The following is a 17,689-nucleotide window of genomic DNA, read 5'->3' on the forward strand; positions in this document are numbered from 1 at the left end:
CTTCCCGATGGCCGAGACACCTCCCGTGATCTGGAGACCATTGCGATCAGGATCCTGCCTACAATGGGCAGGACCCAGTTTTGCACACTTAAGTGAATTCCAAACCCACTTGAGCGTGCTGACGCCGGATCTAACTATCTGCCAGCATGTGCTGCCCTTTCCAGGGAGATCCCAGCCGCGTGCCGATTAGTACTAGTCCAATCAAATGTAGACCAGGTGGATCGGCACCTGGGGGATCTCCCAGGCCATTGGGGCAAAAGAGGGCAATGAAAGGCCTGAAAAGGGGGAGGGGCCCTCAGCAACCCCATAATGGCGTGTCCTGACTTGGGGGGTGGGGTTAATGTCCATGTGTGTGAGGGGTGACATTGCCCATGGGTGAGGTTGTGGGGACCCTCCAGCTCACTTCGAGATTGGGCACTCTTTCAAAATGGTGGCCAATCTCTGAGGAGCTGGCCAGCGGTTTCAGCTCCCCAGTGATGAAAAAAATTCCAAATGTGGGATAGTCCAGAGAGAAACCCCCTGGAGCCCTACTAAGCGTGGTTAGATAGCGGTGGGAAACTCGCAGACAGAGCCCGGGAGAAACTCCCAACCCAACCCGCCTGAAATGACACTAAGAAACTTTTCGGGTAGATTGCGCCCACAGTTTCTTCTATTTCCTGAATTTCCAGGAGGATAATATTACATGCTTTTTCATTAATTCTCTGTGCCTTCATTTTTCCTTTTCAGCTTCACAAGAACTTTTGGCAGCTCCTAGCCCAGGAGGATGTCCAACACCTGGATGCAAAGGTGTTGGACACATCAAAGGTGCCCGATACACAGGTCATCATAGGTGAGTGATAAATGTCTTTTGTTTCAGACATGGGACTGCATTTTGAATGCTCTTTCATGCTTTCATTATTGTGCGCAGAGTAGGAATGTCCCTTCTTTCACACTGCTTTAATATTGGCATGTCTGGGGACTAGGTTCAACTGTTTGCTATTTGATTTAAAGAAGACCTAATTTCCCTTGCTTTGAGAACCAAAGTGTTGAACTGGAGGAGTGCCTCAATTTGCAGATTTACGCAACCTGCTGTCCGTATTTGGTGGGGGTTGTTCAGCCATTTACAGGCAGGAGAAGCAAGGGGTGGCAGGGAGAGGCACTATGAGCCAAAGGCATAAGGTGGCAGGAGCTAGCTTCAGTTTTGGAGGCGAGGCTTTCAAAGCCCTTAGACTTGTGATTCTGTGAAGAACAGTGCCGTCACTCTTACAAATACAAATCAATTACTGGGAGGACCCAAAGCTGGAATTAGGTATGTGGGAATAATGAGTAAATCAAATAGACTGAGAAAGGATGAGTTTTGGTGTGACAGGCAGGCATGATGAAAAATGTGCGACTGCAAAACCTGAAACACTGTTATAATGTCGGAAAGGGGGGAGTTAATTAATGCACAACAAACTCCCACAAACAACAGTGTGACAATGACCAGGTAACCTGTTCTTGTGATGTTGATTGAGGGATCAGTTTTGGCCAGGACTCTGGGAATAATTTACGGCTGCTCTTCAAAATAGTCATGATATGGAGATGCCGGCGTTGGACTGGGGTGAGCACAGTTAAAAGTCTTACAACACGAGGTTAAAGTCCAACAGGTTTGTTTCGAATCACTAGCTTTCAGAGCACTGCTCGTTCACCAGACGAAGGAGCAATGCTCTGAAAGCTAGTGATTCGATACAAACCTGTTGGGCTTCAAAATAGTGCCCTGGGATCTTTACAACTGAGCAGGCAGTTGGGAGCTTGGTCTAACATCTAACCTGAGCCGGCAGTTGGGAGCTTGATTTAACGCCTGATCTTGACAGGGCAGCACTTCCTCAGTGGAGTGTCAGCCTTGATTTTTGTGCTGAAGCCCTGGAGTGCGACTTGAACCGGGAACCTTGTGATTCAGGTGAACTGAGCCATGGGTGATATGGCTGTGAATAAGTTAGAAAGTATGCTTATTTTTAACAATAGTAATGTCATGCTCTGCCCTGTAGCATTATCAAGGCCACCACCTATGGTGAGAGATTAAGCTAGACTTTGTTTTTTAACATTAATATTGGGACATCACAAGTGTTAAAAGAAGTTGAACATGAAGTACACCATTCACAAACTGCACTAAATACAGATAAATGAATGAATGACTAGGGTGGCCCTATGAATGTCGAAGTGGGGTAGTAAAAACAAACAAGCTGGCTTCAACTCGCCAAAGTCTACATTTAACTTGTGTGCATTGGTCTGCCTGCTTGCAACCACGTCAGGGGGAGTGGGTTGTCTTTTAACATATGCAAATCATTCAGTCGGAGTCATATTTCAGCCGACTTTCAAATGTAATAGTGCATCCATGGGTTTGCTGCACTTCCTGAAACCAGTGAAAACAAGGGGCGAATTCAGTGGCAGTGGATGGAGCTGATTCCATCTCATGGAAATACTGCACTAAATATGCAGCAATCACATCTTCTTTCTTGTTTGCTCATGGAAACAGATTTGTTCCCAGCACTTTTGTTGTTGAGCATTTACTTTGTGCATTTTGGAGATATTCTGAAACACATCAGGATGGGTGGCACTTGAGCTGCCTTAGGTTCACCTTGGATGAGGGCAATATGGCCGGCAACATGCTGTTGAGTTACCTGCAACTGGACAGTAGAGCGGGAACAGCAAAAGGGTGCAATTCAGAGGAGGAGCGACCTGCAGCATCGTCCAGAGACAGAGGCTGAGTTTTTCTAATATGTCAGAACAGCAGTGCTTCACAAGGCTCAGGTTGTTAGGTCAAGTGGTAGCAGATATATGCCACCTGCTGGAAGAAGAGCTGCTGCCAGCTGGATCTTGTGCCCATGCTTCATTGCTGGCTGAAAAAGTCACCACCGAACTCAGCTTATTTTGCTTTGGACTTTTCCAGAAATCTGCCAGAGAAATATGCGGGATCTTGCAGTCAGCAACTCAAATGCATAACTCAGGTGACTGGATGGGATCAGTTACTTTGGGGAGTTCTGTGGGCTATTCAGTGACTTCCAACTGCTATCATAGGGCTTTGGGTTCTGTTCATAAAGTGGATAATGGATGAGGAGAGTCAGTTTAAAGTGGGCCTGTTTATGGCTAATTGCTTCAGTAGCACCAGACTCAGGCTTTTTGGGGAAAGCCGCGGGTTCTTTTAACCTGCCTACTCTGGACTCGGCTAGCTTCCGCTTCTGCCTCCAGGCCATTTGGGGCCTGGATCCCAGAATATCCTGCTTGTTTCAAGACAGAAGCAGGATTGCATCCTGATTTCCACCTCCAAAATGAAAATCCATTCCTATCTGTCCTTCTAGCAACTTGCATTCCAACCTATCTTTGTAACATCAGAAAATTTGCTACAACACACTTAGGGCGCGTTCCAACGGCCATGCTGCAACCAAAACGTAGTTTGCCGCGCTGCGCCGTGGCCGATAGAAGCCGGGAGACACCGCTCCCGGGATCTACCCAGCTCGCAACTCCTCGCGAGATCTAAAGCAATCTCGCGAGATGTTGCGATGTAAATCCTGACCATTGTGGGCGGGATCAATTTTTAGCAAACATGCATCTTACAGCGAGGCAACTAGTCTCACTCTAATGTGCAGATTCCTGAGTTACCTGAGGCATGGGATCTATCCCCTTTGCCTTGTAGACCTTGGACGAGCACCGTTCAGTACTGGTCCCCATTAATGGGGCAGCAAATTACTTTTTGGTTGCACCATTAACGGGGACCAGACGGAATAGCACCTGTCGGGGTCTCCCAAGTGGAATGGAGGCCCCAAGTGCATACCCTTTGGGCAAGGTGGTACCCTGGCACTGCTGATGCTCCTGGACACCATGGCACTGCCAAGGTGCCAAGCTGGCATTTTTGTGTGCTGGCAAACGGGCCAGTGGTGCCCTGCGTGGTGTTGGGGGCACGTGTGAGAGTGGGGACGGGACCCTCCCATAGTGTGTTGGGGCTTGGGAGGCGTTTGGGGATCACGAGGGCGGTCTCGAAGATTGGCCCACCATTTAAAAATGTCGTCCCAATCTCTCGTTATACTGACCAGTTCCGGTGAGCGGAGCTCCTTGGTGTAGAAAACGGGACTATGTGCGGCCTTGGCTGTGCATTCCCCGCTGAAGCCCCTTATTTAATACGAGTGGTGTTTTATAGCCATGTGTTTCTCGGTGCTGCGAGCGCCAGGAAGCTTGCAACTAAACATGCTCACTGTGGGACTTTGTTCCCATTTAGTTGAATCGTGTCCTTAGTCTCTTCATCCAAGTCATTAGTACAGATTGTAAATAATTAAGGTTCCAGCACCAACCCCTGTGTCATTCCACGAGTCACTGTTGCTAAACTGATAATGATCCATTTATCCCAACTCTGTTTCTCGTTTGGTAGTCAGTCATCTATTTGTGCTGATATATTACCCCAAAATCATGGGCTCTTGACTTGTGCAATGACCTTTTGTGTGGCACCTTGTCAAAATGCCTTTTGGAAATCCAAATACATTACATCTACTGGTTCCCATAATCCACCCTGCTTGTTACAAAGAACACTAGTAAATTTGTCAAACAGCATTTCCCTTTCACAAAACCATGTTGTCCATGACTGATTATATTATGACTTTCTAGATGTCCTGCTACTACTTCCTTAATAATACATTCTGGCATTTTCCCAACTACAGATGAGAGGCTAATTGACCAATAGTTTCCTGCTTTCTGTTTCCCTCCTTGCTTAAATGGAGATGTTAGATTTGTGGTTTTTCAATTCACTAGGAAATGGCAATTCCAGATTCTAGGGAATTTTTCTCGGGAGTTAAAATTAATGCACACGCGATCATTGATATGCACAGTGTAAACCAAGGGACCAAGTACTCTGAGCCTTGCAGAACACTGTTGGAAACCACTTACTAGTCCTGATGATCTTACACTTTTGTTTCTGCCTCAATGCCAATTTTGGATCAAACGGCCAATTTCCTTTGTATCCCGCGAGCTTTTATTTTTGTAACCAGTCTTCAATGCCTTGCCAAAAGCTTTGCTAAACTCTATGTGAATGACATCAAAACATCCCTTTGTTGAACTTTCTTTTTAACTCCCAGTCAAAACTGCAGTCAATTAGTCAGCCATAGTTTTCTCTCAACAGACCCATGCTCACTCACTTGATTAATTTATTCATGCCTACTGAAAGATGATTAGTACTGTGTTTTTGAATTTTTTTCGACTAATTTGCCCACTGGCAAGGTTGGGCTGATGATTTTGCAGTTACTTGGTCTAAATCTTTCTCACTTATTGAGCAACAGTACAAAATGTGCAGTCTTACAACACCACACCGACAACTTGAGATTGGAAATGTAAATTATGTCGATATCCTCTGCTAGTTCCTCCCTTACTTCTCTTAATAGTGATAAATTTATCTAGGCATGGTGATTTACCGATATTAACTCACTTAATATTTCCTCTCTCATTATGTTTATTCCATCCAAAATTTCACAGACCTCCTCATAAACTACAGTGTTTACATTGCCTGTTATTTTGTGACGACAAATGCAAAGCCTTCCTGAAGAACCAGGCCCACATTATCTGCCCCACGCACTTTTTTCTGGTCTGTCATTTACCCTACTCTTTCCTTAACTGTCCTCTTGCTCTTTATGTATTTATAAAACATCTTTGAGATTTCCTTGATTTTACCAAAATCACTTCACTTTGCTCATTTTCTTTTCAATTTCATCCTGTACTTTCTATGTTCCTCTAGGTTTTCTGCAGTATTGAGCTGTTTTAAACTTTAACCTATCTTCACATTCAGGAGGCTCTCGATTTGTGAGTTTGCCTTTTTGCTTTGTGAGAACGTATATGTTCGGAATCCTCACTATCTCTTCATATCTCTTCATTGAATGCTTCCCACTGCTGTGATGCTGATTTAGTTTCAGTTACTTGCTATGAGTCCAATTTTACTAAATCTCATTTCAGCTTGGTAAAACTGACTTTTTCCCAAATGGAACCACCAGTTTCTCACATTGCTGCCATAGATATCCACATTAACATAAAGTTCCCTCAGGTTGAACAAGTATCACGCAACACATGAAACAGCTACTTTTGCTGCCATCAATGCCTTTAACACAAAGCAACCCTGCAAAAACCAACCACCCTTGAACATCGCCTGTCAATCAACACGGGCAGGATTCTCCAACCCCCCGCCGGGTTGGAGAATCGCCGGGGGGCGGCGTGAATCCGGTCCCCGCCGGCCGCCGAATTCTCCCGCACTGAAAATTCGGCGGCGGCGGGAATCGCGCCGGTCGGCGGCGCCCCCCCCCCCCCCCCCCCCCCCGGCAATTCTCCGGCCCGCGATGGGCCGAAGTCCCGCTGCTGTCATGCCAGTCCCACCAGCATGAATCAAACCACCTACCTTACTGGCGGCATGAGCGGGCTCCGGGGTCCTGGGGGGGGGGGGGTGGGGGGGGGGGTGCGATCTGGCCCCGGGGGGTGCCCCCATGGTGACCTGGCCCGCGATCGGGGCCCACCGATCCGCGGGCGGGCCTGTGCCGTGGGGGAACTCTTTTCCCTCCGCCTCGGCCACAGTCTTCACCATGGCCGACGTGGAAGAGACAACCCCCCCCCCCCCCCCGCGCATGCGCGGGGATGACGTCAGCAGCCGATGACGCTCCCGCGCATGCGCGGACTTCCACCGCCCGGCGAAGACCTTTCGGCCCCGGCTGGCGTGGCGCCAAAGGCTTTCCCGCCGGTCGACGGCGCGCCAACCACTGCGGCGCGAGCCTAGCCCCTCACAGTGAAGGCTTGGCCCCTGAAGGTGCGGAGTCCGCACCTTTGGGGCGGCCCGACACCAGAGTGGTTCACGCCACTCCATCCCGCCGGGGCCCCCCGCCCCGCCGGTTGGGGAGAATCCCACCCTATGTTCTCATTCATCATCAAACAAGTTAAAAGGCGACTTTCTACCCAACAACCAAGAATAGTCAAGATGGGAAAGCCATGCAAAAGATTATAATTTACATGATCGAACTAAACAACAGAAACTTCCAAAATAACACATTTCCCTACACCCAAGTCCTTACGCTTGTGCAACTATAAAACTTCACTTTTCCTTTTCCGACTGCTCATAGATGGTGTAACCCGGTATTTTAGCTGGGGTAGAGACTAGCTTCCCAGATTCCTGCTCTGGCCTCTTGAGTTTTGGAGCCTGCCAGAATCTATGCCATTTGTACCTGTGCAGAGCAGACTCAACCATCAGAACGTAGAGCAGCATGTGGGGTTCTGATTTGGGGTGCGACTGCATTGGAGGGGGAAAGAAAGCACTTTGAGTGGGTTCCTGCTACTATGCTGTCTTTTGTTATCATACCTCTTAAGGCCATCTGCACTTCATCCCCTTGAGATCACTTTGGTACAGATGGTTGCAAATAAAGGTACCTACCATCTTATTGAAGGTGCTGCTAACATTATTAACACCAGAGTCTGCATGGCCATGCTGATTGCCAGCCTGAGCTCATGATTGCTACCCTTGATGTTCTACAAAGTTTTTTAAAAAATAATAATTTTTATTCAAATGTTCACAAAATAGTAACAACAAAATACAGAAAGAAAAGAACAAACGCCCCCGCACCATATACATAAATAATAAATTAACAGCCTTCATCAGCACAAAGGCAAATATACACGCCCACTCAAGAAAAATGAACTGACCCTCCCCCCCCTCCTCCCTCCCCCCCCCCCCCCCCCCCCCCCCCCCCCCCCTACCCAACTGGGTTGCCACCGCCTGTAAGAACCCTTGCACCGATCCCCTTAAGGCAAATTTCACTCTCTCCAATTTAATAAACCCCGCCATATCGTTGATCCAGGATTCCATGCTTGGGGGCCTCGCATCTTCCCACTGAATCCTTCGCCGGGCTACCAGGGACGCAAAGGCCAGAATACCGGCCTCTTTCGCCTCCTGCATTCCCGGCTCCTCTGCCCCCCCAAATATTGCGAGCCCCCAGCCCGGCTTGACCCTGGAACCTACCACCCTCGACACCGTCCTTGCTACACCCTTCCAAAAGTCCTCCAGCGCTGGGCACGCCCAGAACATGTGGGTGTGGTTTGCCGGGCTCCCTGAGCACCTAACACACCTGTCCTCGCACCCAAAAAGCCGGCTTATCCTTGCCCCGGTCATGTGAGTCTTATGCAGCACCTTAAATTGTATGAGGCTGAGCCTCGCGCAAGAGGAGGAAGAGTTCACTCTCCCCAGGGCATCCGCCCACGTCTCCTCGTCAATCTCACCAACTCCTCCTCCCACTTACCCTTTAGCTCCTCCACCGAGGCTTCCTCCTCCTCCTGCATCATCTGATACTTTGCCGAGATCCTCCCCTCTCCAACCCATACCCCCAACAGCACCCTGTCCTGGACCCTGCGTGGCGGCAACAGTGGGAACTCCACCACCTGCCGCCGAACGAACGCCCTTACCTGCATATATCTGAAGGTGTTCCCCAGGGGGAGCCCAAACTTCTCCTCCAGCTCACCCAGGCTCGTGAACTTCCCGTCCACAAACAGATCCCCCAGCCTTCTAATACCTGCCCTGTGCCAACTCAGGAACCCTCCGTCCATTCTCCCCGGGACAAACCGGTGGTTTCCCCGTATTGGGGACCACACCGAGGCCCCCACCTCCCCCTGTGACGTCTCCATTGCCCCCAAACTTTGAGGGTAGCCGCCACCACCGGGCTCGTGGTATACCTCGTTGGAGGAAGCGGCAGCAGCGGCGTCATCAGCACCTCCAGGCTCGTGCCCACACAGGACGCCATCTCCGACCTCTTCCATGCCGCCTCATCCCCCTCCATCACCCACTTACGCACCATCGCCACGTTGGCGGCCCAATGGTACCAACAGAGGTTAGGCAGCGCCAACCCCCCCCCCCATCCCTGCACCGCTCCAGGAACACCCTTCTCACCCTGGGGGTCTTCTGCGCCCACAAAAACCCCATAATGCTCCTATTAACCCGCCTGAAGAAGGTCTCAGGGATCAGGATGGGGAGGCATTGGAACAGGAACAAAAACCTCGGGAGCACCGTCATTTTAACTGACTGCACCCTACCCGCCAGGGACAGTGGCAGCACGTCCCACCTCTTAAACTCCTCTGCCATCTGCTCCGCCAGCCTCGTGAAGTTAAGCTTATGTAGGGCCCCCCAGCTCCTAGCCACCTGGACCCCCAGATACTTGAATCTCCTCTCCGCCCTTTTTAGCGGGAGCTCACCAATCCCCTCTCCTGGTCCCCTGGTTGCACCACGAACAGCTCGCTCTTCCCCATATTAAGCTTGTACCCGGAGAAATCTCCAAACTCCCTAAGGATCCTCATCACCTCTGGCATTCCTCCCACCGGGTCCGCCACATATAGCAACAAATCATCCGCATAGAGCGACACCAGATGCTCCTCCCCACCCCCCACCAACCCCCTTCAGTTCCTCGACTCCCTCAACGCCATGGCCAGGGGTTCAATCGCCAGTGCAAAGAGCAGGGGGGACAGGGGACACCATTGCCTCATCCCCCAGTGTAGCCGTAAATACTCTGACCTCCTCCTGTCCGTGGCCACACTCGCCACCGGGGCCTCATACAGCAGCCTCACCCACCTGACGAACCCCTCCCCGAACCCAAACCTTTTCAACACCTCCCACAGATACCCCCATTCCACCTTCCGCCATTCCACCCTATCAAAGGCTTTCTCCGCATCCATTGCCGCCACTATCTCCGCCTCCCCTTCCATCGCCGGCATCATTATAACATTCAAGAGCCTCCGTACATTAGTAGTCAACTGCCTCCCTTTCACGAACCCCGTCTGATCCTCGTGTATGACCTGCGGCACACAGTCCTCTATCCTCATGGCCAAAATCTTTGCCAGCAACTTTGCATCTACGTTTAGGAGTGAGATCGGCCTATATGACCCACACTGTAGGGGATCCTTGTCGCACTTCAGGATCAGGAAAATCAGCACTCTAGACATCGTCGGGGGCAGAGCCCCCCCTTCCCTTGCCTCGTTGAAGATCCTTACCAACAGCGGGCCCAGCAGGTCCGAATACTTCTTGTAAAATTCAACCGGGAACCCATCCGGCCCCGGTGCCTTCCCCGCCTGCATGTTCCCTATCCCTTTGACCAACTCCTCCAACCCAACCGGCGCCCCCAACCCCGCCACCTGCCCTTCCTCCACCCTCGGAAACCTCAGCCGGTCCAGGAAGCGACCCATCCCTCCCTCCTCCAGTGGGGGCTCAGACCGGTACAGTTCCTCATAGAAGTCCCTGAAGACCCCATTGATACCCACCGCACTTCGCAACGTGCTCCCTCCTCCATCCCTAACTCCCCCGATCTCCCTAGCTGCCCCTCGCTTCCGAAGCTGGTGCGCCAGCATCTGGCTCGCCTTTTCTCTGTATTCATTTTCCGCCCCCTGCGCCTTCCTCCACTGCGCTGCCGCCTTCCTGGTGGTCAACAAATCAAACTCAGCCTGGAGGCTACGCCGCTCCCTAAGCAATCCCTCCTCCGGTGCCTCCGCGTACCTCCTGTCCACCCTCACCATCTCCCCCACCAACCTCTCCCTCTCTCTCCTCTCCCCCCTCTACTTGTGTGCCCAAATGGAAATCAGCTCTTCCCTGACCACCGCCTTCAGCGCCTCCCAGACCACCTCTACTTGCACCTCCCCATTGTCATTAGCCTCCAGGTACCTCTCTATACACCCCCGGATCCGCCCGCTCCACTCCTCGTTCGCCAGAAACCCCACCTCTAGGCGCCACAGCGGGCACTGGTCCCTCTCCTCCCCCAATTCGAGGTCCACCCAGTGCGGAGCATGATCAGAAATCGCTATCGCTGAGTACTCCGTATCCTCCACCCTCGGAATCAGCGCCCTGCTCATGAAAAAAAAGTCAATCCAGGAGTAGGCCTTGTGGACATGGGAGAAGAATGAAAATTCCCTGGCTCCCGGCCTAGCAAACCTCCATGGGTCCACCCCTCCCATCTGGTCCATGAAGCCCCTCAGCACCTTGGCCGCCGCCGGCCTCCTGCCCGTCCTAGACCGGATCAAGGGGCTGCTCACCCCTCTCCCCCGCCGACTAGCCATAGCCCTTCCTAGGGCAGCCACGTGCCCGCGCCCCCCGCACGACCAGTTCCACACAGCGGCAGACCCCCGCCCCGACCTCCTCTACCAACTCCAGCTCCCCCTTGGCCATTCCAGCAGCAACCCCCCCCCAGCTAGGTCCCCCCCGAGCTGCATTGCTCCCCCCAATGCACTCCCGTAAGTCAGCTGACTCCTGCTGACCCCGGCCACTCCCGCCGCTCCATCGACTCCCCCCACCCCCCCCAGTGTGGAACTTCCCCTCCCCCCTTGTCCACCAGCAGGCTCTCATCCATTCCACTCCCAACGCGGGAGGAAAGCCCACGCTTCCCAGCTCCGGCCCCGCCCCTTCACCCCTAAGCACGGGAAAAAGCCCGCCCTTTCCACTCGGTTGTTCTACAAAGTTGATCACTCAATACATCAAGGCACTCAAGACATCATTGCAATGTCCTGTAACATCAACACCCACGTGCTTGAGACAGACTCCTCCATTCTCTGTACTGTTGTGGTGAGTGTGCATGATCGGTCTGTCAATATGTCGCACATCCTCTGCTGCTGCTCTTCAGTGATGCTCCTTTTCCATGATAATTTTTAAAAATTTTTGTTTATTTTTTCCAATTAAGAGACAATTTGGCATGGCCAATCTTCCTACCCAGCACATGTTTGGGTTGTGGGGGTGAGACCCCTTCTACACGGGGGAACTGCAAACCCCACACTGACAGTGACCTGGGGCTGGGATCGAACCCGGGTCCACAGCGCTGTGAGGCAGCAGTGCTAACCACTGCGCCACCTTGCTGCCCATCCTTTCCTATAATGTCCTCCTGCACACAGCATCTGTGTCCAACTGAACAGAGTTTAGAGAGTGGTGTGCCCTCCAAAGCATGTTCTCCACTGCTGTCCCTGCCACTCCCACACACTTTTTCTCACTTGAATTGCAAGCCGCTGGTTGAGAACCCAACTACCTGTTTTTCTGGTCCCATCAAGTGCAAGTATCTGAGTTGGTGCATGTCGGACACGGGTCTTGTGATAATGCAGCCTCAGAACAATAGAGCTCCGCTGAGGATTTGATCGTCTGTGACGTCCATGACTGCTACTGCATACGTGAATGCCCTGGAGGATATAAAAGAGAGGATTTATTGGCAAGTTAAGATTGTAGTAACCTTTTCATTATGAATTTGATCATATTTTACTTGCTGTTGAAATCAAATCTGATTGCTGTTCGGCAGTCATTTTCAAACTCAGGGTTGCGACCTGTGGGTGGGTTGCGGGGTGGTGGCGGTTGTGGCGTTCCTGATTGCGGGATAAAGTGCCCAATGGCCACAACCAGATTTTAAAAATGTTGGCTGCGACCGACTTTCAGAATGCCGGCGTCCAGCACATGCATGGTCCCTCAGCCGTGCGCAGGCCTGGAGCCTAGGGAGAAAGATTGCCTCCTACTGGGCAGCACGGTAGCATAGTGATTAGCACATTTGCTTCACAGCTCCAGGATCCCAGGTTTGATTCCCAGCTTGGGTCACTGTCAGTGCGGAGTCTGCACGTTCTCCCCGTGTCTGCGTGGGTTTCCCCCGGGTGCTTCAGTTTCCTCCCACAGTCCCAAGATATGCGGGTTAGGTGGAGTGGCCTTGATAAATTGCCCTTCGTGTCCAAAAAGGTTGGGTGGGGTTACTGGGTTACATGTATAGGGTGGAAGTGTGGGCTTAAGTGGGGTGCTCTTTCCAAGGGCCGGTGCAGAGTCGATGGGCCGAATGGCCTCCTGCTGCACTGTAAAAATTCTATGATTCTATGACAGTGCGCTGACCCAGAAGCAGATTCTTGTAAAAGATCGATGGAGTCTTCTCTCCAGAAGCGGCGGCAGAGAGGAGTCACGTGTCTCGTATATTGACGTCTCTGGGCGGGAGTGAGATTCCTCCAATTTGTAGCTGCCATCAGTGCTGATGTGAGCTCCAGTGCCTCTGGTGAACAACCCATGAAGAAGCTGAAATCAGGAACAAAGCAGCATAAAGATGATTTCTTGATGTATTGGTTTATTAATTGTGCCAATGCAAATCAGGATGAAAAGCTCATGTATGCTATATGCAGGTAAGTACTGGCAGATGTAAGATCAAAACCCTCAAAAATTCAAAGGCATTTGAAGCATGGCGAGTTCGAGGACAAACCTCTTGATTTTTTTTTTCAACGGATGCAGTGAGAACTTAAAATCACCAGCTGAAGTCCTTAGCAGAAATGTAACATTGAATGACAAAGCAAGTGAGGTTGTGAGAGCCAAGCAGGCTCACCTGTCACATTAACGGTAAGTGGAAATGGTGGCTCGGCCGGTGTAGGTCGCAAAGGTCGGCAGACGTGAGTCCCAAAAGTCAGCCGCTGTGGGTGCTGAAGGATGGCCGGTTGGTAAAAATGGGTCCCGGGCAAAAAGGTTTGAAAAACACAGCTGTATGATGTGGGGTGCTGATATTCGATTGTGTCACCAGGTAGCTGGAAGATCACCATCTCCGATGACCAGCGATGTTGAACTGCCACTGATTCCTAGCATGCCTCCTCTTTATTGTGAGCTGCGAGACATTTGGAGGCCCACTTCTGGTTCTCCTCCTGTACCTTGTATTATGCGCTCCCCTCCCATAGTGAGGGAAAGAACAGATAAGTAAGTTCACCTGGTGGGTGCAAAGCACTTGGTGAGGATAATGATCATGTAGAGACAAGAAATTGCAATGTGATCAGAGTGAGCAGCAGTGATGGATAGATAGATAAATGGGGATGTCAGGATATTCATGGAGTAGGATGGGTACAAGTGTACATGAGAATATGGATAAATAAGACTGATGATGAGTAGACTTGACACTTGACATAGCAGAGAAAGGGGTAGGATGATGGGCACAGCAGGATTTGGGTAAATGTGCAACTGTCCTCCTTTCTAAGCTGGTTAGATCATTAAAAAGCTACACTCCAGTGAAAACGTGATGCAATGATTCTACTGATGACCTTCTGGGCTCCGCCAGCCATACCTCCTTTTGTGTTAGCAGCAGGTACGTTATAATAATAATCTTTATTGTCACAAGTAGGCTTACATTAGCACTGCAATGAAGTTACTGTGAAAAGCCCCTAGTCGCCACATTCCGGCGCCTGTTCGGGTACACGGAGGGAGAATACAGAATGTCCAAATTACCTAACAGCACGTCTTTTGGGACTGTGGGAGGAAATCAGAGCACCCGGAGGAAACCCACGCAGATACAGGGAGATCATGCAGACTCCGCACAGACAGTGACCCAAGCCGGGAAACGAACCTGGGACCCTGGAGCGGTGAAGCTAACTAACCACTGTGCTACCGTGCCGCCCACCCATTGCTGGAGAAAAGTGGAAAAGTATTTTTTTCCATCTCCTCATTGCCCCAACTGTACATTAAGGAAGGTGTCATTGAAGTGTATTGTAACCTTTGGTCATTCTAAACATACACTGTGAGAGTCCTTCCTCTGATTTGCCTTTAAATATGTTAGTTAAGATCCCATCATGCAGCTTTTCATCTTCGCTGCAGCCAAATATCATACAGTATGTTGAAACCAAATGATAATGAAGTGGCTATGTTAAAAAGCGACATTGAAAGTACTTCCAGGTTTCACATAGGACGTCGAACCCCCGCACTCTCAAAATGTCTCCAGGTTAATATCGAGGCCTTGAAGCGTGCATTAATTTCTTCCCTGCAATTTATTAATCATTTAATTGTGTTTCATTATGCATAGATCTACATTATAATGAGTTGTTAGTGGCGGCTCCTCTTGGTTCTATTATTGAATCTAGATGTCAACAAGTCAACAAATTAAAAACAACAGCTTTGACTCATTCATTAACATGTATTTTAAATATTCATGAACATTTCTGCCTGATGATGGGTTTTGATAATTCCAAGCAATTTACTTTGACATGCTGCATTGTGAGACAAATTACGCCTCATAGAATATTGATTTTCTATCAGTACTTGTACAATTTGCTGCTATTAACTTTGTTGTGTTTGATCTTTGGTGAGATAAGATGCTAAGAGAACATTAGGAATTCTCTTTCATGTTTGTGCCAATGCGAATATGTTTTGAAGAGCAATTTATTTTCTTGATGTTGTCCCGCAAAGAAGGATACTAAAGCTCCCCAGGAGAATAATTTTCCATGCGCACTGTAGCTGCCAATTTGTATTTGCTGCAAATGTGCACGTTTGACTTGTAGTTACATTATTAGTTTAATACCTCATCAGCATTCACGTAAATATAGCGATTGATTTAGGAATTCAACATTTGAATTGTGGCAGTGTAATGAAATCGCCCAACTTAGGTGGGTTGATTTCACCGTCCAGCATTTAGAGAAAACCTGCTGATCCTGTGCATGTAGATGACTAATTTAAGACACACTCAACCTCCTCCTAAAGAACAGGAAAGGAGCTCACATGGAATCACGCTGCGCCAAGTATTCTGTTGATTCTGTTAAAGAACTCTGTGACTTTGCAGCTGTAGGATGCTTTGAAAGATTTTTAAATGATCATTTTCCATCCTTAGATCAATGTTCTTTTTTCATGTCCCTAAGGTTCGTCAGTTTATCCTGGAATCTGAGCAGATTACAGATGATTTGCATGTAGGTTTGGGCACCTTTCCATTGGAGATGCTAGTAATCTCAGAAGCTCAAATAGCATATCATGGAAATTGGCCAGTCCTTATTCAGTGGACCTATTACATATCCCATGAGGAGCAATTATCCAAATCATTTAGTCTATTTTTGCTTTTTAACACAACAGCTGGCATGTAATGCAGAACAAGGCCAGCAGCGTGGGTTCAATTCCCGTATCAGCCTCCCCGAACAGGCGCCGGAATGTGGCGATTAGGGGCTTTTCACAGTAACTTAATTGAAGCCTACTTGTGACAATAAGCGATTATTATTAATTATTAGGGCAGTCTATAGTCAATGGTTAGTAATCAATCATCACTCAACAGCATCAATCAAGGAGACTTGTAAAGTTCTCTATTTTTTACAAAGGAGCACTTTACCGTTTTATCAGCATAAAACACATTACCAAGCACTGTACTTAATTCAAAATTAATCCTTTTGGTTGAGGGTTTGATACTTTGCCACTATAACTACAGGACTACTAATCACAAGATATACTACGCAGGTACTAGTATGTGACAAAATGAAAATTTCCATCGATTGCGGCATATAAATCGACTTGTATGCAGAGTATAAAATGTGTCAAGTGTTGTGAAAATCTTTTTGTGTGTTTTAGAAGAGAACTTTCAGCTTCAGGAATTAAGGTTTTAACAGCATAAATGCAAAAGCCTTGTTAAGAAACTGGCAAACAACCCAAATGTAAAGACATCCCAACCTAGGTTTAATTAACCTGTGTTTATCTTACAAGTTCAGAGTTGGTAGTGAAAGAATACTTTAACAATGAATTATCCATCTCAAGGCTTGTAATGGAGCTGGAAGGTCTGGAGAAAAGGCTGTAAAACTCTTTTCAGCAATACAAATTATTCATTTGTAAAATTCATTCATGGGAAGTGGTCATCGCTGACAATGCCAACATTTATTGCCCATCCCTCATTGCCCTTGAGAAGGCCTTGAACCTAGTCTACATTGTGTAAGTACACACAATTTGCTGTTTGGGAGGAAGTTTCAGTCAGTAATTTGACCCAGTGACAGTGAAGGAACAGCGATATATCTCCAAGTCAGAATGGTGAGTGGCTTGGAAGGGAACATCCAGATGGAAGTGTTCCCATGTGTCTGATGCCCTTGTCTTTCCAGATGGTAACAGTTGTGGCTTTGAAATGTGCTGTCTAAGGAGCCTTGGTGAGTTCCTGCTCTGGATCTTGTAGAATCCATAGAATTCCGACAGTACAGAAGGAGGCCATTCAATTCATCGAGTCTGCACCGACTCTCCGAAAAAACACCTTACCTGGCCCATTCCACCCCATCTTATCCCCGTAACCCTGCCATTTCCCCTCAGCTAAGGGCAATTTAACATGGCCAATGTAGATGGTATACACTGTTGCTACATTGCATTGGTGGTGGAGGAAATGAAAGTTTGTGGATGCAGTGTTAGTCAAGTGGGCTGCTTTGTCCTGGATGGTGTCAAACTTCTTGAGTGTTGTTGGAGCTGCACTCATCCAGGCAAGTGTACAGTATTCCATCATACTCCTGACCACCCTGTAGATAATGGAAAGGCTTCTGGAAGTCAGGAGTTGAGATACTCACCACAGGAGCCCTAGCCTCTGACCTCCTCTTGCAGCTACAGTATTTATAGGCCTGGCCCAATTCAGTTTCTGGTCAGTGATAACTCTCAGGATGTAGATACTGTGGGATACAACAATGGTAATGTAATTGAATGTCAAGGGGAGATGGTTAGATTCTCTCTTGTTGGAGTTGGTCATTTCCTGGCACTTAATGGGGCACAAATTGTATTTGCCACTTGTCAGCCCAAGGCTAGATATTGTCCAGGGTTGCTGCATTTGGACATGCACTGCACCAATATCTGCTGAATTGTGACTTGTACTGAACATTGTGCAATTATCAACAAATGTCCCCACTTCTGGACTTGTGATGGTGGGAAAATCGTTGATGAAGCAACTGAAGATGGTTGGACCTGGATTTGTCGTGGTTTCCCTTT

The 17,689-nt window shown here is 49.0% G+C and overlaps 1 protein-coding gene across 4 annotated transcripts in view; it reads left to right on the plus strand.

Moving 5' to 3' along the window:
- Window positions 1–17,689, plus strand: part of LOC140385371 (lethal(3)malignant brain tumor-like protein 4) — a 555,015-nt gene that overhangs the window by 309,864 nt on the left and 227,462 nt on the right. For all 4 annotated transcript variants that reach the window (XR_011933346.1, XM_072467457.1, XM_072467455.1 and 1 more), the window contains one exon: window positions 727–829. Coding sequence is in view for 3 of the 4 variants with exons in the window: in XM_072467457.1 (XP_072323558.1) it covers window positions 727–829 (103 nt within the window). In the remaining variant the exon portion in view is untranslated. The remainder of the gene's footprint in view (window positions 1–726; window positions 830–17,689) is intronic.

This window comes from Scyliorhinus torazame, chromosome 11, assembly GCF_047496885.1.
Source record: "Scyliorhinus torazame isolate Kashiwa2021f chromosome 11, sScyTor2.1, whole genome shotgun sequence".
Classification (NCBI taxonomy): Eukaryota; Metazoa; Chordata; class Chondrichthyes; order Carcharhiniformes; family Scyliorhinidae; genus Scyliorhinus; species Scyliorhinus torazame.